The sequence below is a fragment of the Haemaphysalis longicornis genome, unplaced genomic scaffold (genome assembly GCF_048455015.1).
Source record: "Haemaphysalis longicornis isolate Haplotype H1 unplaced genomic scaffold, Haemaphysalis longicornis Haplotype H1 scaffold_10, whole genome shotgun sequence".
NCBI classification, from domain to species: Eukaryota; Metazoa; Arthropoda; class Arachnida; order Ixodida; family Ixodidae; genus Haemaphysalis; species Haemaphysalis longicornis.
In genome coordinates this window covers 58,365,702-58,392,658 of record NW_027526204.1, presented here as the reverse complement: position 1 = coordinate 58,392,658, position 26,957 = coordinate 58,365,702, and the positions used below count along the sequence as shown (strand labels likewise).

The following is a 26,957-nucleotide window of genomic DNA, read 5'->3' as shown; positions in this document are numbered from 1 at the left end:
TATATACCGTAAAAGCTCGTAAACTAGGACTCGCTTAATTCGAACGTACAGTCAATTCGAACTGACGCCCCGGTCCCGGCACAGCCCTGTATATTGCAACTAACTCGTTATAATTAGAATGCCCCGTAATCCAGAACGGTTAATTCGACCTGGGATCCCCTGATTTCCATCGCTTCTCGCAGAGGAAGTCTTCCCAGAGTGATTACATTGTGTTGCAAATCTAAAACAAGCCAAACTTACTGGGAATGCGAAAAAACGAAACAGAAAATCAAAAGCGTAGCGCACGGGCTAAGCTGCTGCGACAGCTTACTTCGCTTCCACAGCGGGCGCTGGGACACCGGTGCCGGTACTCCGGCGCATGCCGTTGCAGTTTTCCTTTGTTCCGCGCTCGGTGGTCTGGGACAGCGATCACGTGGAGTGCGCAACAAACGCGTAGTAACGCCTAATTAGTGATTAAGACTCAAAAGGTGACTTTTAAAACGAAAGTGTTTTATTCCCGCATACACGAAGATTTTGCCGACGTCATATCCGTCACGAAAGTGATGCCAGTGCAACGAAGCAAGCAACCTGCCAAGGGTGCACCCCCGTACAGAGGGTCTTCTTGCGGGGAAGCAACCTTTAGTACTAGAGTGCGTTTTAATTACGGTTGTTCGTTTTGAGGTTTTATATTTTAACACGAAAGCGTTTTATGCCGGGATACACCAAGATTTCACTGGTGTCATATCCGTCACGGAAATGACGCGAGTACACCTTTTCCGAAGCGACCCGCCAGCAGGACGTCGATCACCAAGCACACCCGCAAGACAGCCGCTAACCCGCAAAACATGCTCAGCTTCAGATTTCGCTGCACATTTAACTTTCGTGTTTTACTGATTCCTATGAAAGAGGAATCAACCAGTTTTTGTTTGTGCTGTGCCCGCGCGGTGTGGCGCGATGTCCATTCATTTTAGCTGCCGCCCGCTAATTCAAACTCCGCCTAATTCGAACGATGTTGTGGTCCCCTTCGAGTTCGAATTAACGAGCTTTTACTGAGTTGTGAGGAACAGACAAGGAGTCTGAGACTACAGAGTTATTAGGGAATCTTGCTATGGGCGATAGGACAGAAGGCCTCCGGCAAGGACGGATAGCTTTGTAGATGCTGATAGGGATAACAGTCTGAACGGTGAAGAGTCGGAAGGATTATGTGGTCGAAGGAGGTGGCATTGGCGCGTCCCCACGGGCAAGCAGGTGGCAAGTAGCCTTTAGTATAGAACCCCCTGGAAATGGCCGGATAATAACGTTCGTGCCACCTTCGTTACAGTCGGCGTTTACAATATATTAATCGTTTTGTTTTCTTTCTAAAGGCTTCAGATATCGAGAAAAAAGTGTGCAGTACTCTTTGCCCTTCCTACGTACTTCGAAAATGTATTTCTGCAAGCTATTTGTGAAAGCGGCAACGAAATCACTACTAAGGATGTTGGTAAATTCATATATGTACCACAGAGATTGTTACTAACCTGCTCGAGGTCACTGCTTGAAGAATAGTGCAAGTAATTTTGAGGTGATACTAGTGATACTTCGAAAAATCATTATTCGCGAACCGATACCTGTACACGATTATTATTTCATCACCAAGATGTTAACTTAATCCGGACATTATTGATCGCCTCACGTCATCACACAAGCGCTGCATACTCACTCTGGACATCAAGGGTTCTTTCGATAACGTTTAACACAAAGCAATACTTGCAGGACTCGCATCTCTCGGATGTGGAGAGCGCATGTATGAATACGTCAGGGCCTTCTTAAGGGGCCGTACTGCGACAATCGGTATTGGATATCTTCGATCGTCCGCTTTTGCGATTCAAGCGAAAGGTACGCCCCAAGGCTCGGTAATCTCGCCACTGTTATTTAGGATAGCCATGAAGGACCTCCCATCGAAATTGCAGTCAATTCTCCACATTAAACACGAGCTATATGCAGATGACCTTCCGTCTGGACGCCTACTGCCTCCATTGGAAACTGCAAGATGCCTTGCAGCAAGCGTTTACCGTTACCTTTCACTACCTCCAGACACGAGGCCTCCAGTTCACACCCAAAAAATCGGCTTTGCTGACGCTCCACTCTCAGCCTTCTCACAAATCCGTTCGAGGTTTACCTGAACCTCAGCTGGCCATTGCAGGGCAGCCAGTCCCGAACGTCCCGCAACTGCGGGTGTTGGGTCTCACAATAGCCAAAAACGGCTCTGGACTGCACAAAATTTCCCCGGTACATTTAAACCCTGTCGCAACTTATGGACCTTCTGCAACGCATCTCCCATGGCCGTCAGGGCCTTAAATAGCACGATACAGTACAGAGAGAGAGAGAACAAGACTTTATTATCACTATCCGGCGTGTGAGGGAGTGGGTCATGCCGCGCAGGGCTTCGCCACCCCTCTGTCTCGCTAGACCTCTATGTTGCCTGACTCATCATTGGCTACTAGGAGGAGTCTCCGTTCGCCTCTGCCGGGTCAGCGCAGCATCGAGCCGCTGGATAGCTTGGAGTTGCGTCGCCTGATGGGGCGACGTGACGCACTGTTCAATGTCCGGTGGAAACGAGTCCCAGGTATTCCCCTGCACGGGAACACCACACCCCCACATCAAGTGGGCTAAGGTAGCCGGTCCGTCCCCGCACGCACTGCACATTACACTCGCAAACAATCCGGGGTTCACATGTCGAGCGAGTGCCGGTGTGAGGACAGTCCTGGTTTGTAGTTGTCGTAGAAGGACACCTTCTCTTCTGCTTAAACCTGGATGAGGCGTGGGTAGTTGTGGGCGGGTCTCCCGGTACCAGCCGAGTATCTCTCCGAATTCCATGAGTGGTTCCAAGTTAGCTGTGGTCGTTTCTTCCGCTTCCGAGGGGCGGGGGGCGTCGTGCGGCACGCGAGCTCACGCACGACGGCGTCCGCTTCCTCGTTACGGTTGGCGAAGCGTCCAGAGACGGTCCCCGTGTGGGCTGGAAACCATCTTAGGTGTGTGGTGGTGGTTTTGACATTGGGTAGTATCTTGGCAGCCGGGGCTCCAGTGTACCCTCTGCTGTAGTGGGTGATGGCTGAGCGAGAATCGCTGAGTATCGTGGTTACTTCCGGTCGGCATCTGAGAGCCAAGGCGATGGTGGCTTCCTCCGCCTGCTCCGCCGACGTGGCACGTATGCTGCACGCGTTGATCGTCTGGCCGTCCGTTGCCCGGATAATTGCCAGTACAAATATATCCGGTTTGCAGTGGTGTTTGGCTGCGTCGACATAGACTGCTTGCGAGTCGTCTGCGTGAGTTTCGATCAGGACCTTGGCTCTGGCCCGTCCTCTGTTTGCAGCGTTACATTGACTGCATCTGCAGCGGATGGTTTACACCAGTATCCGAGAGGTGGGAGGATCAGAAGCTCAGATTTTTGTGGCGAGCATCGAAGTCCCGTCCCCCGCAGGCCTTCTTCGATTTGTTGTATCGCTTCCTGTAGCGACGCTTCTATGTGACCAGTGTTGCCCCCCGCCATCCATAGCGTTATATCATCCGCATAGATCGTGTGTCGGACGTGTGGAAGGCGGGATAGTCGCTTGGCCACCGGCATCATCACGAGAATAAATAAGAAAGGGGAAATAACGGCTCCTTGCGGTGCGCCGGTACTTCCCAGCTTCCGTTCTTCTAGTTGGAGGTGCCCAACGTGGAGACTTGCTGTTCTGTCGGTGAGGAATGCTCCTACGTAATTGTAGGTGCGTTTTCCCAGTCCGAGCTGTTCGATTTGTGATAGTATAGCGGCATGCGAAACGTTGTCGAATGCACTCTTGATGTCCAGTGCAAGAATCGCTCTGCAGTCGACCTTGCTGGGGTTCTCGAGCAGGTCTTGTTGGATGAGCAGCATTGCGTCTTGTGTGCTAAGATAGTGCAAGCTATGCTTATTAGCAGCATTAACTATGGAGCCCCATACCTCGCTCTCAATACAACGGAAAAGGCTCGACACAATATCATGATTCGCCAAGCGTACAAAACTGCGCTTGGCCTCCCCACTGCCACTGCGACCCAAAAACTACTTGCTTTCGGAGTTCACAACACGTGGGAAGGGCTGCAAGAAGCCCATCCTTCAGCTCAACTACGGCGCCCGCAATTTACTCCCACAGGTCAACAAGCCCTTAAAGCATTAGGACACCGCCCGCTACCCCCGAGGGAACAAAAAAAAACGCGTCCCTCTAGCCCTGCGAGATTGCATCCGAGTGGCCCCAATCCATCCAACTATGCACGCCAACTACCACATTGGGCGCCGGTCTTCTCGGGCTCGAACCCTTACTGAGCGATACGGGAACAACCACAGCGCCCTGTACACAGATGCTACCCCTACCCTGGGCGCGCCCGCCACGTAGCATGTGTAGTTACACATACTGGCCGATGCATCAATACCGCTACTACTAGAACAACCTGAATCGATGTCGCCAAAGAAATAGCCATTACCCTGGCCGCCACTTCCCGCCCTGAACCAGTTACTATCCTCACCGATTCGCAGACAGCCTGCCGAAACTACCAGATTGGCCGCATTTCATTATCAGCAATACTCATCCGCCAAAACTGCTCGACAATCCCTGATATCTGCATCGTCTGGGCTCCTGGACATGCCGCCATCCCCGGCCATGAAGCGGCTCATGCCGTGGCTCGCGATTTGATACAGCGAGCCATTGCCGACGGTGGCCAGTGTCTACCCCGTCAAGATCAACCCCACTACTGAGCGGCTACACAAACATTCTCTCCCATTACAAGTAAACTCGCCGCAGCCTCCTACCACCACACTGGCGCCTCTCCAGAGAGGGAGCTATAACTTGGCGGCGTCTCCAGACAAATACCTACCCACCTCCTACCCACCTCTACCTCATCTTCCCCACCCAACAACCTTCCCTCTGCGCTTACTGTCCCCAGCCTGGCACCCTCTGCCACATCATATGGGACTGCCAACGAACTCCAGACTTCCCCAACTTCCCAACCCCACCTTTGATCAGTGGAGGGCTTCCCTGGCAAGCCCGGACCCGGAAATCCAGCTTAAACTGGTGACCCGAGCACGTACAGCTGGACGAAGTCAAGGCATCCCGGACTAGTGCCGCCTTCCGCGGGGCGAGGCCGACACATCAGCCTCTGCTGGATAAATAAAAATATTTATTCTCGATGTCTTGAATAAAAGGCACGCTCTTCACTTCCTATCTGCATCATACGTGCGAAAGGTCCATCCTACGAGCATGAGACGAAAATTTCATAGAGTGTGGTCAAAAAAGTTTCAAGCAAAGTTAAGGCGTCAGGTCCGACCCCTCAATATATATTTTTGGCAAAGCGTGTGCAATGGCTTACTTCCTGTGAATTTAGTGGTTTTTAATAGGGAGGCAGGGGTGCTCAGTGTAGAGGGCACAGATTTTTACAACCAATTTTCACAAACAATTTAATATTGTTTTCTTTAATTTCATAAAGTGTGGTCAAAACGTTTCAAGCAAAGTTAAGGCGTCAGGTCTGACCCCTCAATATATATTTTTGGCAAAGCGTGTGCAATGGCTTACTTCCTGTGAATTTAGTGGTTTTTAATAGGTAGGCAGGGGTGCTCAATGTAAAGGGCACAGGTTTTTACAACCAAGTTTCACAAACAATTTAATGTTGTTTTCTTTGATGGTTACGAACACAACTGTGCTGTTTAGTTAGAGCAGAAGGAAGCAGCCGATTCATCAACAACTCTTTGTATACACAGACACCATTGAATTGTATGAAGCATGGTACACCTCATGAAATCGTATGTGAGGTGGTAGAGTGTGCCTCTCAATGAGTCGCAATAATGCAGGACCGGGTCCAAACCCCCCATGTCTTCAAGGAGATCGTTGCTTTCCCATTCCTGTTCCCGAAAACGACTATTTTTACGGACAGTACAACACCACGCTGATTGGAATCAAGCGAACAGAACCTTGCGTTCAGTGCGGACGAGGTACAGTATCTCCACTCGTATAATTTTTTTAATGCCTTCCAGCAGCGGTTAATGCAGTGCTGCATTTACGTATTACATTGGTGACTGATATTTGGACAGAAGTGATATGTTTGGATCTGCTAGTATTGAACTGATAGTCTACAGTACTACTGTTTATGAGCAGCACTGGACGGTCAGAAAGACAATATAAGATTATGTGAGTTAAAACAAGTAATTTGTTCAGAGTATAGCATATCACGCGTTTTTGTGTTCCTGATGCATTGAGAAAATAACGAGCTTGGGTAGGCACAGGGAGACAGTGATAAATGTGGAGGACTTCCCCAGACTGGCGAGACGCGAAGGCCGTTGGGACCAAGCCGAATAGAGGATTTAACCTAAAACTATTGCAGCACTGTACCAGCATCTAGGTTCGGACATCATGATGGTGGGATCTTCTGCTAGGATGATGAATGAGCAATGAATAAGCGAAAAGATTAGGACACGACAGTGATCGAGATCAAATGCTGACTTAAACAGAAAAATAGAAGCGAAGCAGGTCGTTGTGCGTATTGTGAGAAAATTTGTAACAGCTGGGCGAAAAATTCAAGGCAACACATTGGCTATATTGGAGGAGAAAATTCTGCTGTGAATATTGAACAAGTTTTACAAGGAATGAGGAACAGAAAAGGAACATAAGAAACTCAAGGGTGAAACGGGTAATAAAGTAGGCTTTACTTTAGGGTCAACTTCGATACTGTGAACGGTAGTAAAGTGCAAGCCGAGGTTGAGAGCCGTGACCACGCGAAGGGGAGGAAAAGAATTAGCGTAGGTTTATTCAGAGAAAGGATAAAAAATAATGAATAGAAATCTAAGCAAACTCTGTATTTATTAGCGACAGGGCGCACGACTAGACTGCTGGCTTTATAACAAACTTTCTGTCTCAACCGGAGTGGAGGGTGGTAGTGCACACGTACGGGACGACAGCGTGGTGGGTCAGAAAAATTTCAGATTCATCAGTAGCAGATATGAGAAAAAGAAACGAGGAAGGAGGCTGTTGCGCTATTTTAAAACAGGAAGAGCGTTTTGAGGTATGCTGGACATAAGACAGTCATGAACGAAATGTACAATGAAATAGCCGTAGTTGACGAACCAGATAACTGAACAAACAAACGCAGTTCCAGCCAGTGTGAAATGAGCAGAAACAGCGGAGCTGTGGAGCTGTGGTCTCTTGTGTCAGCTCGAACGTGAACTGTCACTCGCCTGAGAACGGCAGCGCCGTCTCTGCGGAAATTATGTGGTTCGCGCAAGGAATACGCAGCTAAACATCATCTGTAGGCCCTCTTTTCCGTTTATCCGGAGGCAGAGAAACCAGCCCCTGCTAGACCACTGCGCCATCTACTGGTGGGTAAGAAAACAGGTTTCTGCCAGTCCGCCGGTATGTCTGGTAACCTGTTCCTACGCCTTCGTGACGCACGACCTACAGCAGACGTCCAAAAATGCCGTACCTACAACAGGACCGCAGCGAGAGTCTGTAGCAGGAGCTGGTATCTTAAAGGCATCAAAGAAGAAGCTTGCATTAGTGGATGTGGAATGTATACACTGACCGGTGAAGCTAGTAACGTAACGAACAACATGGGTGAGACTGTGATGTCGAAAATATACTAAGCAGAATCATGTTCTAGCAACACTAGGCGAAGATAGTTTCGAATGGACTAGCTTGGTTCGCAAGGTTCCAGGAGTTAGTAAAGAGAACGTTAATAGGTGGAGCAAGCAATAAAAAGAAAAACAGCAAATCAAGGAGGAATAACCACAGAATTAACGTGGCGTTGGTCTTGTTAGAAATAGAGCAGAACGATTCTTTCGCAGCTGCAAAAGTAGAGGTACCACTAGACTCAAAAACGCCAACCAAATTTCAATTCGGAATGTCGAGATGTCAACGGCCTTACGAGCTATAGACACATCAGCCTACTCTCTTAATGTTATAGGCGCCCATGTACGCGGCAGCGTCCATTTCAAACAACCCAAGGAAGAACATTGATTTAGAAATGGCGACTCAAGAATCATTTGCATGCAAGTAATTCGCTTGGTACTGGAGAAATCGGCGGGTGGTCATATGATTATCCAGTTGGAATTTCTAGACAACTAAAAAAGCATTTATTCAATAAACACGGCCGCTTTCATAGAAACCCCGCGAGAACACGGACTAGAGAATACGTAAACACTGCTCGTGAGACCGGAAGCAACAAAAAAATGCCTTGAATAAATACCTATTGACATTGTGCAGGAAGGATGGAGTTCATTAGAAGTTATGTCGGGCAGAAGAAAACAATCGCAGGAAATTTCTTTCAGTATGTCTAACGCAGGTAGACGGCAGTTGGCTTGTAATAACTTGAGAATAGCAGTAAATGGAGAATATTTCAAATGTTTATCATTTGTGGAGGACACCTTGTTTATTTATAGGGGCACGACCTCCAAACAATTCTTGTAAGGCGTTACTTGGAAAGCCTTACCGGAGTAATAGAACCTTGAAGACAAAAGATTACTTGGGATTATAAAAGCGACTGCCACCGCCAAAAACATACCTGGGCAATTGCAGTGGGGCCTCTAGTTCCCTTTGATCTCGTACTACTTGAATGCCAACGTGCTGTTAGCACACTGGTAAAGATGTCTTTAGTGCAGGGCCATAATACGTCTCTTCTGCGCCCATTGCGTGAGTGTAGCGAAATTTTAGCAGTATTTCTCGCGTTTTTTCTTTCGCTAAATTACTTTTATGGCTGTAGATCTGAACTGATTACCAAAAGCGTGTCCTTTCAAATAAAATCGGGTTGTATTTTATGTTTATGTCCTGTTTTAAGAAAAGTGTATGTAGTGAGAAAGTATGGTGGTAACTAGGGGGGCACACGAAAACCGGGCCATCTCCACTAATGTGAAACCTGGGGAGGGGCGAAGCATACGGTGTACAAGTGTATTCAAAGGTTGCAAGTCTCTCTCTTGCCGCAAGGCGCGCCCTTATCTACGCGACATGCCAATTACGACGACCAAATGCACCAAATTGTGATTTAGGCGTCATCGCACGATCTATAATTTTACGTTTGTTCGTGTTCTTTGCTTTCTTCTGATTCGAAAAGAAGCTGCTGCCGCATGGTTTAACGCACTGCCAACGTTTGCTAAGTACCCACGCACAAAAAATAATTGTCTTGAACGTTAGCTGGACTCCGAAAACCGTACACTTCGAACACTGAATTTGCAGCGCGCAAATTGCGGCTTGTAAAGGGGATGTGAACTTGTCAGTCCTGCCGGGCAACAGGTGTTGTGCTTATGGTAACATGTCTTAATCGTTTATACGCAGGCGTTGTCGACCAGATGAACCAACAAACTTCCTACGCGGACCTTTCTTTGGTGTACGGTCATAACGAAAACGTTTCTCGAGCCACGCGAAAATTTGAAGACGGTAATGTCACGTAACGATTGGTCGCATGATTTTCCAAGTGGATATTTATAGCTTGTGTAGTATGTTTTGGGGGAATTGGATGTATTGAATGTTCACATAATTTTACTCCACGTGTTTAAATACCCTGTAGCCTGTTTGCTTTGTAACCCTTCTTGGTACTTTCTTTCAGTACTAATGCTTGGGGCAGAGGTTAGAGAAAATTTCATTTATTTGATTCATAGATTCAGCTTGTTGAAAGCTCGGCACAAGTAGGGAGGGGGTACAGGAAAGCAGTAGATCGAATATAAAAACACCTGAAACAGAATACATTTAAAATAGGTTACAAAGGATAGGTCTTCAATGTTTTCACAAACTGGCCATTTGGTTTTTTCCCGGAATGAACCACCTAGGCTATTGAAATTATCAACATCGGCAAGTTAAAAACCCATAACATCACTCTATGTAGGGAATTTCTGTGCCTGCATATAGAAAACGTTTTGTGCTTAAATCGGGCTTTTGCCCCACATTGCAGAGAGGCGTAAAAGGAGGCTGTTGACAAAACTCTAATTTATCTGATTTATTTCAAGCGCTGAAGTCCGCTGGCAATATGTTCTGGTTACGGCATGCGATTGCCATGTCTCGAAGTCACAATTATTTTGTGTGCATGGCGTATCTTGCTTGCTCAATATGTGATAGGCAGTAAAATAGACGGGTTTTAATAATGAAGGTGGGCGCCTTCGGGCGAGGAATACGCGAGCGGTGCGAAAAGCATTCTACTCAACAATGCGTTTACTTTTCGAGTATACTGGATTCATAAAAGACATTATAAAAGAGTACAAAATTTGCTCAACCACTCGCCCAACAGTAACGGTGTGTACAACGAAACGAAGTCTAAGAGAGCATGCGTACTTACGCGCGGATGTAGGAATAAAATTGTTGTTGGAGTAAGTCCTACCTTATTTTCTGTGAATGAAAACCGCTTCAGGCGCACATACATCTACAAAGGCATGACAGATTTTTTTTTCAATCAATCAATCAACCTTTTATTTAGCTATCTTTTCATAAAAGAGTGCTGAGACAAGAACAAAAAGCCGCAGTACAGCAGCTTGACGAGGTCTTGCCCCGTTGTCTTGGCAACGGGTGCAGCGTATGGATTCTCTTTCATAGATACAAAAAATACCGTAAAACTACAACAAACGTGTACAGGTACAGCGTATGGACTCTCTTTCATAGATACAAAAAATACAGCAAAACTACAACAAACATGTGACAGATAGTACAGATACAGATACGTCATCGATGCTAGGCTTTGCACACTAAGGGCAGAATTGAAAAGCACATACATTATATATAATGCACAGCAATATTTCGCAAAATATCAACCAGAGAAAATTGGGTGTTTGAAATTATACAAAGTTACATAGGCCGCAGCCCGAGTCACAGGTATATAGGCTTGAAACGCCGAAATACCAGCCAATGACAAACACACAAAAGATAACTTTTTGCTAGTTTTAGGCAAGGCCTCTATTTTTAATCATATGCGATTTCAATCGTTTCCTCGAGATACTACTTAAATCTAGGCCAATTCTGTGTAATTTTTTTAATAAACACGGCACACGATACTGCAATTTTGAAAATCCGTAGTTCGTACGCGAGAAAGGTTGTGACCACATGTTTCTCTCCCTCAAGCTATACGGTAATATACTTGTGGACAACTTTCTGTGGCAATGGAGCGAAAGCTACAGAGGGAGGGGGAGGAGGAAGCTAACTGCTCTGTGTTACTGCGCAAAGTAGTTCCCAATAAACGAGTTTCGGTTTCAGTTTCGGCGTGACCCATACGCATTTGATACAGTTCATTTCTTCGCATAAGCTCCGTAGTTCAGTGCGCTGAAACACCACCACCGAGCATGCAGTGACATTAACGTCTCCTTCCACACGCTTCATTTGTTTGTAAACACAGGCCAACGCTTTGACTGGACACGGCCCAAGCGGCCGTGAACTGGAGAACTCAGACAGACTGTCGACTCTGTATTGTTCACAAAAGAAGTGAATTTTGTAAACGCAGCAGTTTTGACGGAATGCACCGATCTCCAAACTCTTCTATTGGGCAGCAGCACCGGCATGTGCGGCGTACTTACATAGCGCGGTCGCGGTATACCGAGAGAGCAGCATGCACACATGCTTAGCGCACGCTCGCTTACGCCGGGAAACTGGCAAACCGAACGGGTTGCGAAAACGGCGGAGAGTCCCGGTTGCATCAGTCTGACTTCGGCGTGCACTTTGTAAACCACTCGCTTCGTTTGTTCAGATAGCAAAGCTTTGCAAATCTTATGCGGAGAATGAAGTTGCGAGCTGCTGAAAGCCGTCAACAAAAACACCATGTTTTTTTTTTCCGGGAGGGAACCGTTGTGACGCCAGCGGCGACAGCCGCAACCAAAAATATCCGAAAATATAAAAAAAATGATCTCTGTTTCATATATTCTGCTAGCATTAGTGGAATTATCAATGCAAGTCTAAAACTTAAGAACTAAATATTTTTGAAATGCTGAGGTTACCGCCAGCTAACTATGTTTGTTGAACTACTTCCAGGTGCGCAGTGAAAAGGCGTGGTCCGGCTCCGTAGCCTTGACTACATTGCCACAGAAAGTTGTCCCCGAGTATAGAGTTAGCTTATTTAGGTTACACAGGTCTATAAAGGCTTTGTTGTTATATTTGAAAAATTGTGTGCATTTGAGCATGAGGTTAGTTTCATATAAATGCTGAATCGGTACTACATTAAGGCTGCAAAAAATTTCGTAGGTATGCGCATCATATGGTACGTTAGCTATATTTCGGATTGCACTTTTCAGCAGTACACCTAGCTTGTGTATGTTGGTTCGTGATGTTGTTCCCCATACAAGAGAACAATAACTTAAGTGAGAGTAAAATAATGCATGATAAATTAAAAGCTTAATCTTGGATGGTAACACCTGTCGTAATTTGCCCAATACACCTCACGTCCTGGCCAGAAATCTCAATATGGTCATCCCAAGTTAAATGCATATTAAAAATTACCCCCAAAGTTTGAACTTCTGTCGACAACTGTATGTTCTCGGATCCAAGATAAATTGCAATATCTTGGTTAATACATTTTTGCGGGGGCGTAAATAGAAGAGCTTTTGTTTTCACTGCATTTATTTCCATGAAATTGATTTTACTCCCTTTTAATAATTTACTCAAGGCATCATTTGCTAGATTTTCGAGATAATTAATATCGCTATACTGTAGAAACATACTTGTATCATCGGCATAAACTATGAAATGAGCATGCTTAGTAATATTGACAATATCATTTATGCAAATATTAAACAAAATTTGACCAAGAACACTTCCCTGCAGAACACCTTGCGGTATTCTTTGCATCGTCGATTGTTCAGATTTAATTGAAATACATTGCTTTCTATGCATTAGATACGAACGTAAAAGGTCAAGTGAAACGCCGCGAATTCCGTAGTGTTGCAGTTTAGCAAATAGAGTTAAATGGTTGATCCGGTCAAATGCTTTTGAGAAATCGACAAAGATACCTAATGTTAATATTTTATCCTCAAAGCCGTTCAAAATTAATTCTTTTTGCGCCAACAAAGCTAACTCTGTCGACATTCCTTGCCTGAATCCAAACTGTTGCGCCGATATAACGCAGTCTTGTTCACAAAATGAGGTAATGCGCTTACAAATAATTTTTTTCTAATCCTTTGGATATAGCAGGTAGCACCGAAATTGGACGGTAATTTGATAGCTCGTTTTTGTTTCCGGACTTAAATAAAACTACTAGTTTTGCATGCTACATTTTTTTCAGGAAATATACCTGTGGAGAAACTAAGATTAAAAATGTGGGTAAGAACCGGTAACAAAAGATCAAGCACGAACTTAATCGGTCTTATTTGGATGCCGTTTATATCACGTGCCTTACTGTTTTTCAATGACATAAAGGCAGTATAAACTTCTCCGGGAGTGGTTGGTTGAAAAAAGCCGTGTGTGCGTTGGGTGTGTTTAAAAACGAAATTGCTTCTTCATTGTGATGGCTTGTTACTAAGGGTGTGAAGTAATCATTAAACTTATTGGCTAATTCTTTTCCTTTCTGTAGTTTATTACCTAGCGTTAACTCAAGCTCATCGTTATTGTAAGCGTTAGGGTTTAATAACTTGTTTATTTCACGCCATAATAAATTACTGCGACGGCTCATTTCTGAGAACAGACCTTCGAAGTATGCATTTTTCGTATTTCTCCATAACTTTATCACTTGATTTCTATACTTTTTAAAAGCAGAGAAGTCAGTGGAATCCCTTGTTTTAAGAAACTTACGATACAACGCGTTTTTCTCGCGAATCGCTCTCAGACATTCATCCGAAATCCACGGCTTCCGTTTCTTGTCGGACGCTCTAACCTTCCTGAACCGAAAACATTCCTCATATACAGTTACAAAAATACGCATAAAGGTATCGTAGGCTTAATTAGCGAATTGGCAACGATGGACCGAAGTCCAATCAATATTTCCTATTTTACCGCGACAGTCGGCTAACGTCCTACCACTAATTTCTTGAATAAGAAAACTGTCCGAGTGCCGAACCCGCTTAGAAACCTGGTCACATTCCAGGAACTTAAAGATAGGCAAGTGGTCACCCAAGTTCGCAGCTATCACTCCGGACTCTAAACAATTTTTGGCCATGTTCGTTGCAAATAGGTCAATTAGGCTTTCATATGAATTAGTGATGAATTCAGATGAATCAGATGAATTTATAACCAGGCAGACGACAAAATTTGTAAAAGCATTTAGGTCCGTTACAACAAGGATGGTTTGCTCCCTGCTTTACTTTTTGTCATGCTGACTTGGATAATTCGCCGAACTTTCACATTTTATGCACCCGACGTCATTGCAAGCACGGCCTGAAGTGCCATTGTTCTTTCAAAAGCAATCAAAAAAGCCCAAGTGCTACAGAAATATGCCTCGTTAGAGTAAAATCAGGTATTGACGGCGCGACGAAGCAATAGTTACAAAAATGGCCGATGCTCCAAAGAGTGGGAACAAATAAAAATACTTGAAGTCCAGCTTGTAAGGGAGGTAGGTTCCTACAACCAAGGCTTATGTTTGTTTTGAAAATACAATTTTGTACATGTCTGAATGGTCGGGAATGGTGCAAGGGCCGCCTTCGTGCCACATGAAAGCTCTTCCGTACGCCATGGCTGCTAGTGCTCCTTGCTTGATAAAGGTGTGCCTAGAACGTGTGTCGCTGAACGCCCGATGGCGCAGGCAATAAGGAATCGGTGATAGCGACGTCATGAGAGAACAGGCGCACCCTCGCCATGTAGAAAACTGATTTTAGGGATGTAGACGTGTTAAACGTGGCTTCTCGGCGAAGCAAGGTACTTTGAGTTTTGGGGGTTTTCGAACCGCGTTAGGACATAAATGCAGGGCCACGTGTCGTTTATAAATAACAGCTTAAAATAGATACCGAACATGGCCGCATTGACAACTATGTTCTTCACAATGCAAGGGAAGGCGGGCACGTTACATCTAATTTTTTCATTTTATACATTTACACTTTTGTATAAACTTCTGACACCCCGTTCCCCTTATTCTGGATCTTTGCTAAATAATCCCCAATTACGCCACCTAAAACTTTAGTTTAATCCTCCCACATTTCCAACATGCAAGGAGAAAATAATGCGTTATATTAGTTCGAATGCGTTCAAACCTAGAAAAGCTTGTAAGAGCAAGCACTTTTATTGCTATCCTAAGGATGTCACCTGTATTCCCGTTATAACACAGCAGTAAAATATTGAACCAGCCCTTCAGCGTAGTGCTTGCTAAATATTTTTTTGCATTTACGCCTCAGTGGCTGCTTATGTGCGTGCATGAGTAGGCGCTGTCTCGATTAGTATGGGCACAGGTTGGTGCCCATACTGGAGGCCGATCTGAGAAGATAAAAGGGAGTGCACTGCAAAAATAAACGAACTGTTTTGAAAAAAGTCTCGCTGTTTAACACAGGCATGATGTTGAGCCGGGAGATTGGAGGCATTGAGTACTTGCCGGACAGCCTGTCACCTGATGAGGACAACTGCAGCCACCCCGACGAGGGTGCATTATGTGCGTATGCTGGTAAGCACTCTCCATGCATTATTTTGAAGAGTCCCCTTCACTGGTAGAGTTCTTAACAATGGGCGTGGAGTTTCACCGAATGGTTACCTGCACTCTGAAGAGCTGCTACGGGGAAGAAATAAATGCATTTCTTTGGCACCAAAAGCACTGGCAATACTCGCGGTTATGAGGCCAGAAGATGCCAGATTCTGCCCTGTTGGTGGTTTGAACAACAGTAATAAAGTCTGTTTTTATCTGCAGGGCGTGGCAACCATTGAATTGTTCGAGTGCTTTTCCGACACTTAGAACCACAAAGCACACAAATATTTGTTATGATTTGGAGGTAAAGGAAGTTGCACGAGTAAATAACTTCTATAAAAATATTTATCAAACTACAAAAAGTACAGACAAACTAGAATAAAAACGCAGCTGAATGATAACTAAAATATTGAACTATGGATGCACAATTGATTCTGGTTCATAAATGGTGCAACGTTATGGGTAACACACGTATCCAAAAACATAAAGTAATAAAGCTCTTATGAACAGCGTAGGAAGCACGTCAAAAACTCCTGATGATGTGCTGCATCGTGCTTTTACCAGTACGGCATCCTGGGCGTTCTTCTCGGCGTTTTTTATGCAATGGTCAATAGTAGCTTTGAAAACAAGATTAACCCATTCGCCCAATCACGCGAAATTTCAGTATACTATTTTGGTTGCTAGCCATTAAGCAAGTCAAATACATAAAGAGGAAATATGAGCACCGGTGTCTGAATTTTGACGAAGCTGAGACGCATTGCTTAACAACAAAAAAAAGTTCGCGGAAAAATGTTATGTCAGCATGTTTAGAGGACCGAGAGAAACCGTGTTTCTCTCGGTTTCTCCGTGTTGTGAACATTCGTTCAGTATTTCAGAACTGGAGTCCTCTGTTTCTGATTCTGTGTAGGTAAACTTTAAATAAGTGTTTTTATTCGTTTACTTGAAATTATTTCACCCTTTTTATTGTTTTAGAATATTGTTGCACGGTGGCTGGCAATGTTTTTTGCACTTCTTACCTCTGCATTAACTCATCGAGGGTTTTGTACTGTCAGTGACTTTGGAACCCATGTCTGTAGTGGTTTTACTTATGTAAGACTCTTATGCACTTCAATAAACCCCTGCGTCTTTTTGTATTTGCCATAAACACAAAACTTCCACTACCAATACAAATAGGTTGTTTATTTTCTGCTGTAGTATTCTAAAATTGCTTTTTGGTTTAAACGCACGTAACACTCATTCTGAAAATTGCGCAGCAACAACTAAAAGTAATATATGCGCTTTATTAACACAACATTTTATGTCGGTGCCGTGCGCGTCAGATTACAAGCGGGAGTACTTATTCCGATAAAAACTTGCGCGTTTCAGTAAGAACTTCGGTGACCGGAGATAAAGAAAAACGTGTGCAGTTTTAACGACAATAGTTTCACGTAGCCAAAGACGACGCAGCTGTCTCGAATGAGCCACTCGGGCAACAGGCCAAATAGTGCTTGGAGAAGTAATTTATATGGGCAAAACCTTTCCTAAATGCTCAATCTGGTACCACACTGCGTACTTGTCAACATTGTTGAGCAAAAAGAAATCATTAATCACATTTACGGCAAAACATCAATGCATAACTAGTACTAGGCACTGGTATTTTATTTACTATAGACGCGCGTGTTATGTGCGATAAAAAATAAAAAAAATATGCGTAGAAAAGAATAATGTACCTCCAAAATGCAAAAAACAACTCGCGCCCGTGGTTGTACCTAGTTGCGGCATTCCAAGTCCAACCGTGACAAAAGGTACCCATAGATGGCTCGCGAGCATTGGAACACGGCCATATTGAATTGAAATTTGAAAACCTACACCGTAATGACAGACGAACAGCGTGAGAGATAGGCGCTGGAGAGAAGAGAGGCAGTTCCGTGGTAGGGGCGGCAGAAGTCTATTGTCTTTCGATGACATTTCCAGCGAACGGAGCACATACACAGTCAATGTTTGTCACGTGTGTTTTTGTCAAGGTGACGCCCGAGTCAATCAGCAGAAAGGCATTCTGGCCCTGGCGACTCTCTGGATAAGAGAACACAACCGCATTGCGCGCAAGCTGGCTGGCATCAACCCTCACTGGGACGACGAGATGCTGTTTCAAGTCACGAAGTAAGAACGTGGGCTTGTTTAGACGATGTCGTCAAAAATTTTTCGTCAGGAAAGCGTGGTAGAAAATCTCTGTCGTCACATACTGCACGATTCCAATGCTATGTAATTGTAATAACAAGTCATTTTTATCGGCACAAATATAACAAACACCAATGCTGTTTGGCGTTTCCCGGGGTAGCGTATTCTATCATAACCTTGGACAAAAGTTCACATTTTGGTCTATATCGGCAATAGTGTTCGTTCCGTTGTTTGAGACCCTGTTGTCGGTATATTCTCGACGCCCATCATCCCTAGCAACACTCGTAACCTTTCGTAGTATCAAGTCAGCGCAAAAGACATGGTACAAAGGAAGACAAAGAGGATGACCACGATGTCTTCGTGTTGGTTCTTTGCGGTGAAGTTATACTGTAGACGTGTACCACTTTGCCCAGTGGACCGCCTTACTCCTCAGCGACTTCGGGGAGGAAGCAGCGCCGCCCTCTCGCTGTGAATGAAAATATTATTTCTCTTCGTTTTCCGGTTCTCTATAAACTAAATGAGAATTATGCGACTTGTGTGGTGCCATGGTTTTAATTTTTACATAAGTACATGATGAAGAACATGATGCTCAAAAAACATGTGTAAACGAAAACAAACATTTAGGGCATCACTTTCACAAATGCGCTATGGGTCATGTGCTAGGATAAAGATTTGGATTTCTGTGCGCCGGTTCGCGAATTCGATACAAACCTTAAATGCTGCACTTAGTGGAGCGAGAATACCCACGATACGCGTGCGTGATGGAATGCACAGCTTGTCAAAGATGTTGCGGTGGTCTGAAAAATTGTCGTCTTGTAGCAATACAAGTATGTGCATAAAAAAAAACTATCGAATCCGGGCATTTTTTTATTGATACGTTTTTCGAAACGTCATGGGAGTAGAGATAGTTGCTACTAAAAGTTTCAATTGATCGCTAAGCAACGATATTCTTGGCTGAAATTATGGTCTCCACTTTGGGAACAAAGTCAATTACAAACACACCAGGAAAAAGCAGAAGGGAAAGGAAATCGCAAGGCAAGATCTCAGGAACAATTCTGGAAGAGGTTGCATGAGTGCGAAAATGAAGTACAGCATCGCCACATTTTTGCGTGAGATTGTGTATGAAGTAGAGCTGCCTCAAAAAATCGAATATGTTCAGTTTCCTCCCGTAAACCATGTTACGCCTGCCCTAAATACACTATGAGCTCCTACCTTCGTTACCACACTGTTACTGTCGGAACTTCAATGCCATAAAACCATTTAACGTGCCGGTGTGTAATGTAACACTTTCGTTATGATCGTGGTTTGCATGGTGGGAAAACGCAGTATATTAAGCTGTGAGGGTTGAGATCACATAAACTGTCGTGTACGAAGGAACCATTTTTAGGCAGGCCACATTCAGCGCGACAAAATTCTCCCTTGGCTTCGGTGGGCTCAATTTATTAATGACCATAATCGCATTTTATTAAGTGCTAACGTTGTGAGTAGACTAATCATCCAACGTCATAAAAACTAGCGCGCTCTGTGGTTGTCTTGGCAACACTAAAGTTCGATATTCCGACGAAGTCTTCTGGATTCATTAGGACGATTGCTTTATAAAATCATAAGACAGGACATTTCTTTACTTATTGCGACTGATTTTCTTTATGGTTATTTAATGGAACCTTTGGAATCCTCATTCACTTGCATGTGAGACACCTTGATGACACATACCAGGTTTATTTAGGTATAAAAGCGGGTGAAAGCAAAAACCATTGTGTCGGCTTATTGCGGGACGTCAATAGGGCGTGCTGGCCTGGGTAGTTGTTATTTGATTGTAGTAGCCGTCACAGGAATCTCCAGTTTAGCTGAGTTTTTATTGTCACCCCCATTCTCACCAGAACAATGTCGCCGCGAAATGCGTCCGAGCGCTTTCAAGAAGCTCTGTGGCAGTACGGTATATCTTTTTCTGACGATGTTGCAGAGTGAAAGTGCATGCTATGGCTTTTTTTAACGGCAAAGATGTTTAGCAAATTATAGGATTTCCCGTCCGCAGTTAAAAGTTCCAAGAAAATGCCGACAGAGCAGATGTGAGCGCGTACTTTGCGGCGACCGCCAGGCTGTTAAAAAACCAAGGAAATGTCCAGCGCTCTTGTGTGCGTGCTTTGCAAAGACGGACCAGCGTCTTCGGCACACGTTTTTCAAACCATGTATACCCACCTAAGGCGATTAAGAAGATCACGGCGATAGCTAGGCGGGTGAAAAAAACCAAGAACATACCGATTGCTCATGAGGGGGTGCCTCGCGGCGAGCGCCCATCGACCCTAGTGCGCGTTTGTCAACCCAGGAATACCCACTTGAGGAAATTGTCGAAAATTGGCAAAAAAAACTCCAACGTTCACCGTAATAGTGGCAACACTTACTCAGAGCGAGAAAGACCATAGCGTTCGCCGTAACCAAGTCAATAATTGTTTAGCACAAGAAGGACAGTCATAGCGCATGCCCCTCCACGGTGATGTCCAATGACTATCACTTCCAAAAAATAAAGGTAGCTCACACTAATAGCCACAATGGTAGAGTCGTTGCGGCAGCGAAGGAGAAGCAAATCGACTACAATCGTGGACTTAAACCGTCGTGATGGCCGTGAAGATTGCGTACAGCTTCGCTACCTTCAAGTCTTACGCGTTAGTGTGAGCATATTGCTTTTTTTGTGTAGCGGTGATTTTCTCTTGGTATACAGATTTATGCGCCTTGAATGATCGGTATACCAGATTTTCTCTGATGCCTTCGATAGTTTTGCTAAGAAAAAGTCTTCATATTGGCACTTATTTCTTATGAAAATATAAAATTAGAAAGTGTGATAATGCGGAGGGAAAAAATCCGCCAATCGGTTTTTGATCGGGATGGTGATAAGCCACGTTCACGCCATTTTCAAGATTAAAACAAAACGACCATTGAAAACAAGACAAATAAATTATAATGTTCTCGTACTGAAGAACTAACGGTCTTATCTTTCCTTGAACAACGCAAAGGAGCACGTCATAGAGGCGTAAAAGGGACACAACTGCGTGGTGGGCCGTTTACGCATCGTCTGCGTCTTTTTTTTCCGCTGTTGCCAGGATGCTGTAATAACACTCCGAAGGTATATGCTATTCGCACAGAGCAAATTTCAGTTCTTGGAAATGGATGACGGTCCACTATAACCGCTTGATGCAAACTTCAGCAAGCTGTACGCACGATTTGAACACACGTAGTGCTTGGACTTGGAATATTCCTCTATCCTTTCAGTCTATACAAGTTGTTGCAAAGGTGAACTTCGACAAGCTGTATACATTCTTCGAACACACGTAATTCTTTGGTTTGGAAATTTCATCTGCCGTTTTATTCTGTACGTCGTGTTGCAACAATATGTGAGTGGGCTTTTAAACATCAATGTGCCAAACACCACTGGTCTTATTGAGCTCAACCGTCGCAAGAACGTCGCATTCTGTGTTATAGTAAAAAAAAAATACAGGCAACCTTATTTTTCAAGTTTTAAAGGGACAGACAACCAATTTTTGTCGAGTATATATTCTCTATTCCAAATAAAAGGGCATCACTTAAAGCACCTTGACGAGAAACGGTTTTGCTGATAACCCCCTAGAACTTTTTAAATCGAAATTTTTAGACCTACGAGCCCTATGTGTCCCTCCCAAAAATAATGCTGGCAACCATGACATAGAGTAGCTCCTCACCATATTTTTGTTTGTATGCGAAATGAAAAACGATATTTAAAAACTTGTCCCCAGCTAGAAAAAGTTTGAATCGCAGGCTTTCCTGTTCCTTTACATGTTTTTTTAATGCAACGGTCTATTTTTCACGAATGCGCCATCTGTTAGGATAGACGATAGGTAGAATCTGGCTTCACGTTGTGGAGGTGGGAAGCTCGATTGTCCCCGGGCGCGACGTTTTTTTTAAGTGCGAATGCACTTCTTAAGCGACCCTGAACCTGCGTCCACCGGCGATGTCCGCATAGCATACCCACGTGGGGGATTGGCCAGGAATCTCCTCGTCTTGTTGGCAACGGGGGGAGATGGGCGCGCGCTGCCTGGCCGCTGACATGGCACATACCCACGTGGGGGATTGGCCAGGAATCGGGCGTGAGAAGGGCTAATGCATCCGCTTAAAGGAGTACTGACACGAAATTTCAAAGCTGAGATCCACTCTAGCAATCAAGTACAACGACAACACAAATAGGTGTCTGTGAATAAATGCATCTTTCTTTCTTTGTAGTTGTCTGTGTGTGTGTGTGATCTCTCTTTCGCGAACATTACCGAACCGCGCAAATTCAACTCGTGCATTCGCACTTTCACATTCTTCCCCTCGGGGAAATGCGGGGAATTTTTTTTAAGCTACCGTTGGCGTATTTGGAAACTGAAATCAAATATTTTGCCAGAACAAACGCCCCTGACTCAGGCAGAATCGTCAAAGCTCCTTCACTGGGTCTGTTTACTGAACGCTGCCGTTGATTCCGCGCACGGAGGCTCAGTTAGCCACAGTGAGAGCAACCCAGTGACGGCGGGCGGCGTGTCTTTAAAATTTTCAAAATAATGTTTAGACATACATATACCATTTAACCTTGTTTAAATACTTGTGTTAAAAGATTTTCAATACGTAAATCAACGTTTCAGCAGTTGCAGTAGCTGCCAGGTTTGCAGGCCACGTGACAGGGACACATATTGTAGTGTCAAGTTTCCACACTACGAACCGCCACCCTTCTGATTTCAGGAAGTTTGCTGCCAAATTAAAATTATTTCCGCCAATTAGCTTAGAAAGTGCTTGTAGGTACCGGGCTATGTAAAACACTTGCTTTCATATGAGCTAGAGAATATATACGCGACAAAAATCGGTTGTCGCTCCCTTTAAGGAAAAGCAAAATATTTTATTTGTAGGTGCGCAAAACAGGCCGTTTAGGGCTGTTGCACAACCATGTATGGACAAAATTTTCTAATTTTTTGTAGAAAAAACATTTTTCTGTTTATTGCGGCACAACAGGCCCTACTGTGTTCTTAAGTACCATTTCAAAGAGAAAAGTTGCGGCTATCTTTTCTCCAGGAGCCCCAAACTGATTTTTTATTGAATTGCTATAAAAGAAGGACACTATGGCGACTGTTGTGTTTTTAAACAAAATAGGCTACGAACTGGGGCCTTCGTATTAACCTGCATATGGGAATTATGCAGCGGCTTGTGAAAAAATATTGTAAAAAGAGGTTCACTTTTTGTAGAAACAGCTTGTGCAGTTGAAGCGGATACGCAATTCCTGTAGAAATTGTTCTCCTCACGTGGAGATTACAAAGTTCAAAAAAGATAGTGCATAGAAGAATGAAGCATCAGAAAGACATGAAAGCTAAGCCTTTACAAAAATGTACTATATTGTACACTTTTGTAAAGGCTTAGCTTGGCGGAAACAACTAAACGTAACACAATAGACCATAAAAAATAAACGACAGGAACAAAAAATACCCAAATATTTATATACGGGGTCTCTGCAATCAACGCAAGGTCTAGGCAACCTGCGTTTTTCAGAATAAACGAGAGCACAAAATGAAATTATATTTCTGAACCACATGCAAACAATCCGCGAATCGAACTTCAAGTCCACCGCTTATACTAAAAAGAAAACGTTTAGACTGTAAATGCACGAGGTTTTCTTCTAAGCCTTAAAATGGCTTCTATTGCGCCTATACAAACATCTTTCAATAGGCTTGGCTCAACCGTTGCATTGTTCAATAAGAAATTTTTGTAATTTTAACGGTGAGTTTGTTTTCGTGTTGTAGCCTGTAGCTAGAGCAAACGCTCACTTAGGAAAACTAGAAACTTGGAATTTTGGCGGAAAAGATTTTTCCTGACACTTCTGTTTTCATTCGGTGTTTTACGGTTGGACAGCGACACACACACGCACATCCTGAAATCCCTAATTGGGCGTAAATATCAAATATTATATTTGGTTCAAGATATTTCCGATTGTTTAGATGCGTGAATTTTTTGGTGCTGCGGAACAGTTGCAGGCAAATTTCAACATTTGTACAGCTGAAATGCCATCTTATACAATGTAAAAACTCCATGAAGGGGAAAAACAGTATATCAGGCCAATGTTTTGGCGTGCAGAGTTTGCGTTTGCTTTGGTATGGCCACAATACGAATACTAAAAATGACGCCAGGAGCACTCCCACAATAATATTTATTGACTGTTTATACATTTCTAGCGCTGCGCTCGGCGTTGTTAAGTTGTGTGCACTTTTTTCTTCCCGGTATTCTGTGATGCAGGCGCATACAGGAGGGTCGCTACCAGCACATTGTATTCGCCGAGTGGCTTCCTTGGCAGCTCGGACCGAAAGTCATGGACGACTATGACCTTCGGGAGAGCGATACGGGGCGCACAACTTACGACGAGACTCTGGATGGCACGCTCAGCAACGAATTCACGGCCGCCCACTTTCGATACGCGCACACGAACGTAGACCGCGATTTTTGGAGGTGAGCCTTCTGTCCTTGCTGTTTGCTAACTCTGCTCACGGATTCTGCAATTGAAGTGAGAGTTTGAGTGAGTTGCTTGAGATTTTTTATTTGATTGATTGCGCAGTTTAAGGCGTATAATTTTTACCACCTTGAAATCCTTACCGTGCCAATAAATCTCCACGCACGGGCGTTTTTTATTTTCGCCTCCATCTGGAAAGCAGCCACCGCAGCTGGGAATCGAACCCGCGTCCTTGGACTCAGCAGCGAATGCCTTCGCCTCTGAGAATTGACGGCGGTGACCAATTTTTTATTTTTAATCGGATGTCAGTAGGCAAGATGTTTGACTTAACTAACAAATTATTTTTGTCAACACTTTCATAACATACAGAGAAATTACAAGAATGAAGTAACGGTACACTGTCTGTATGTCGCTCAGCTGAACACCAAGGAGGAACCTCACAATACGCCGCTTCTATCTTGTGGTAGCCGACTATGGGGCTTACTCCCGCAATGCACATCAGAAACAAGCTTGATACGTATCCGTCGGTTTCCTCATAGCCCTAATATATTATAGCCTCATTATAACTAACACAAGCGACTATAACTGCGCGCGTTCAACCAAAACTTTGCAATTTCATTTCAGTAGCCATTAGTGGCTTGAATACGTTTTGGAGCAACAGAAACACAGATTTACAAGCGCTGTATTGAATTTTAAACCTAACCTAGCCTGCTTGCTTATGACCATTTGAGCTTTTTCTCCTACTAGAGTTGACGAAGACGGCACACAACTGAACTCAATCGAAGTGAAAGATGACTACTTCCGGCCACTGAACGATACTTACAGGCCTCTGGACGATGTTCTTCGTGGATCCGTTCAGCAGCCGCTAAAACCTTTCAACAGGTACAAGTTCCTTCGTTGGTTCCAGCCGGGAATGGATTGGTGTGAGAGCTTTTACCTAGTTATACATTTGGATGCGAGAGTCTTCAGCGCCTCACGTTCCGTTTCCGAAATTTCAAAGTAGACAACGACCTATTGCAAAGTTTCGACCTGGCTCAATTTTAAAGATTCAGTAAAATGCCTGAAAAATCATGAGAAACGTCTTGTCATAGTGAAATTCATGTCATACCTCTATGCAACCGTTCTATTGGCTTTAGTTAGGCCAGTGGAGCCGCAACCTAATGTAATAAATTTTCATATACTGTCACGACGCCATTAGCAAGACAAGGTATGATAGACATCACCACCTTCGTCAACTATAGAAGTACTATGGAATACTATGGAAAGTATTACAATCATCATTGTCATAATATCAACGTCATTACCCAGCTCCTGCTGCTAGAGTAAGCGGGGCGGCTATCTAAACGCGAAACACTCAGCGCCCACTTTGCCGTCCTTGCTTGAATAGAAGTTAGAAATTAGGAAGTTAGAATAGAAATTAAATTGAATAGAAGACTTTGACGTCCTTGCTTAAATAGAAGTTTATTGAATAGAAGTTAGAAACTTAAGAAGTTAGAATAGAAATTAAATAACATACAGAGGGCATGCGACACGGGAAGCGCAAGGACAAAGCAGTCGCAAGGACAACTCGACACAGCTTCACGCTTCCACTTGTAGTGTCGCGGAGCACTGTAACTGCGCAGCGAAAAAAAACCCTCAATACAGCAGTAATACTTTCATGAACCGTATAGGTCAGCCAATGTTGCAACACAGTCAAACGCGAAGAATGAGTGAAAAGGGGTCAAATAACTAAAACTGCGCGAACTAAGTTACCGACCATGCAGCAAACACAGCACAAAACACCAAATCGGACAACGCAGCCTATGTTTTCAAATCTCACTGCCAGAGGATTCGTTCATATTAACACGTATGGTTTTTAAGCTAACTGTAACAAGGTGATTGCTCTGACTATGAAACCAATTAAGTAACCTTGGCAGTTGTTTTCTATCAGGTGTCGTACATCTGTAGTTTTTTGTGCTTTAACTTGCCGTGATCTCTTATGTCGTATTGTTTAGATAGGGGTAGTTAATTGCAGGTTGGCCATTATTGTCAAAAAGCCACACTAAATATTTAAATTTTGTTTGAGTATCGTACAAATCCGGTAGTCATATAGCTTTGCAACTGGCATTACATCACATTTAATGAATAGTTATTGATTCTACAAGGTAGTTGGTACGTTTTCCACAATTTATAAGAACCTATATTGTAAAAATATCCCAATGTTTTCTTCAGTTGTGGGCCCGCACACTGCACGGAAAAAATTATTCTAGAGGAGAAGGATGTATTATAAATCAGGATGGTTATTCTCGGCGGTTGTCTGTACCGTTGAGGGCAAACGATTCCTAATATGTGAGATAGGTTAGAGACAACCACGTGGACGCGCTCATCCCAGGAAAGATTTTCTTGAAAGACAACCCCTAGCTCTTAAACGTAGGCAAGAGTTAGATTGTCACTGAGTTTAACAAAATGGATTGATCAACAGGCACTGTTTTATTCTTGCTTCGGAATAATATTTCTTTTGTTTTCGCAACGCCCATTTTTAAACCATTGTTAAGAGACCATTGATTTAGAACATCTCGCGTAAGGTTTGCTTCCTGATCGAAACAAATTACGTACATTGCGTGAAATATAGTATTATTTATTTAAAAATACCGTACAGGGTCTATTAGGTGCGTTGAGTAAGGAAGATACAAAGATGATAAACAATCATATTGCGCAAACAATGCCACAATTTAGAACAATACATTAGGGCTAAAAAAATGTTGTTTAAATCAAACGAGAGGTTATGAACAACAAGAATTTA

At 43.8% G+C, this 26,957-nt stretch overlaps 1 protein-coding gene across 4 annotated transcripts in view; it reads left to right on the top strand.

Annotated features, from left to right (window-relative positions):
- Window positions 1–26,957, top strand: part of LOC144158607 (salivary peroxidase/catechol oxidase-like) — a 63,868-nt gene that overhangs the window by 25,416 nt on the left and 11,495 nt on the right. For 3 of the 4 annotated variants that reach the window (XM_077689617.1, XM_077689614.1, XM_077689616.1), the window contains exons 7-12: window positions 5,819–5,959; window positions 9,288–9,389; window positions 15,394–15,504; window positions 17,526–17,661; window positions 23,965–24,174; window positions 24,923–25,057. In XM_077689617.1, the coding sequence (XP_077545743.1) occupies window positions 5,819–5,959; window positions 9,288–9,389; window positions 15,394–15,504; window positions 17,526–17,661; window positions 23,965–24,174; window positions 24,923–25,057 (835 nt within the window). The remainder of the gene's footprint in view (window positions 1–5,818; window positions 5,960–9,287; window positions 9,390–15,393; window positions 15,505–17,525; window positions 17,662–23,964; window positions 24,175–24,922; window positions 25,058–26,957) is intronic. The other variant, XM_077689618.1, reaches the window with a different exon arrangement.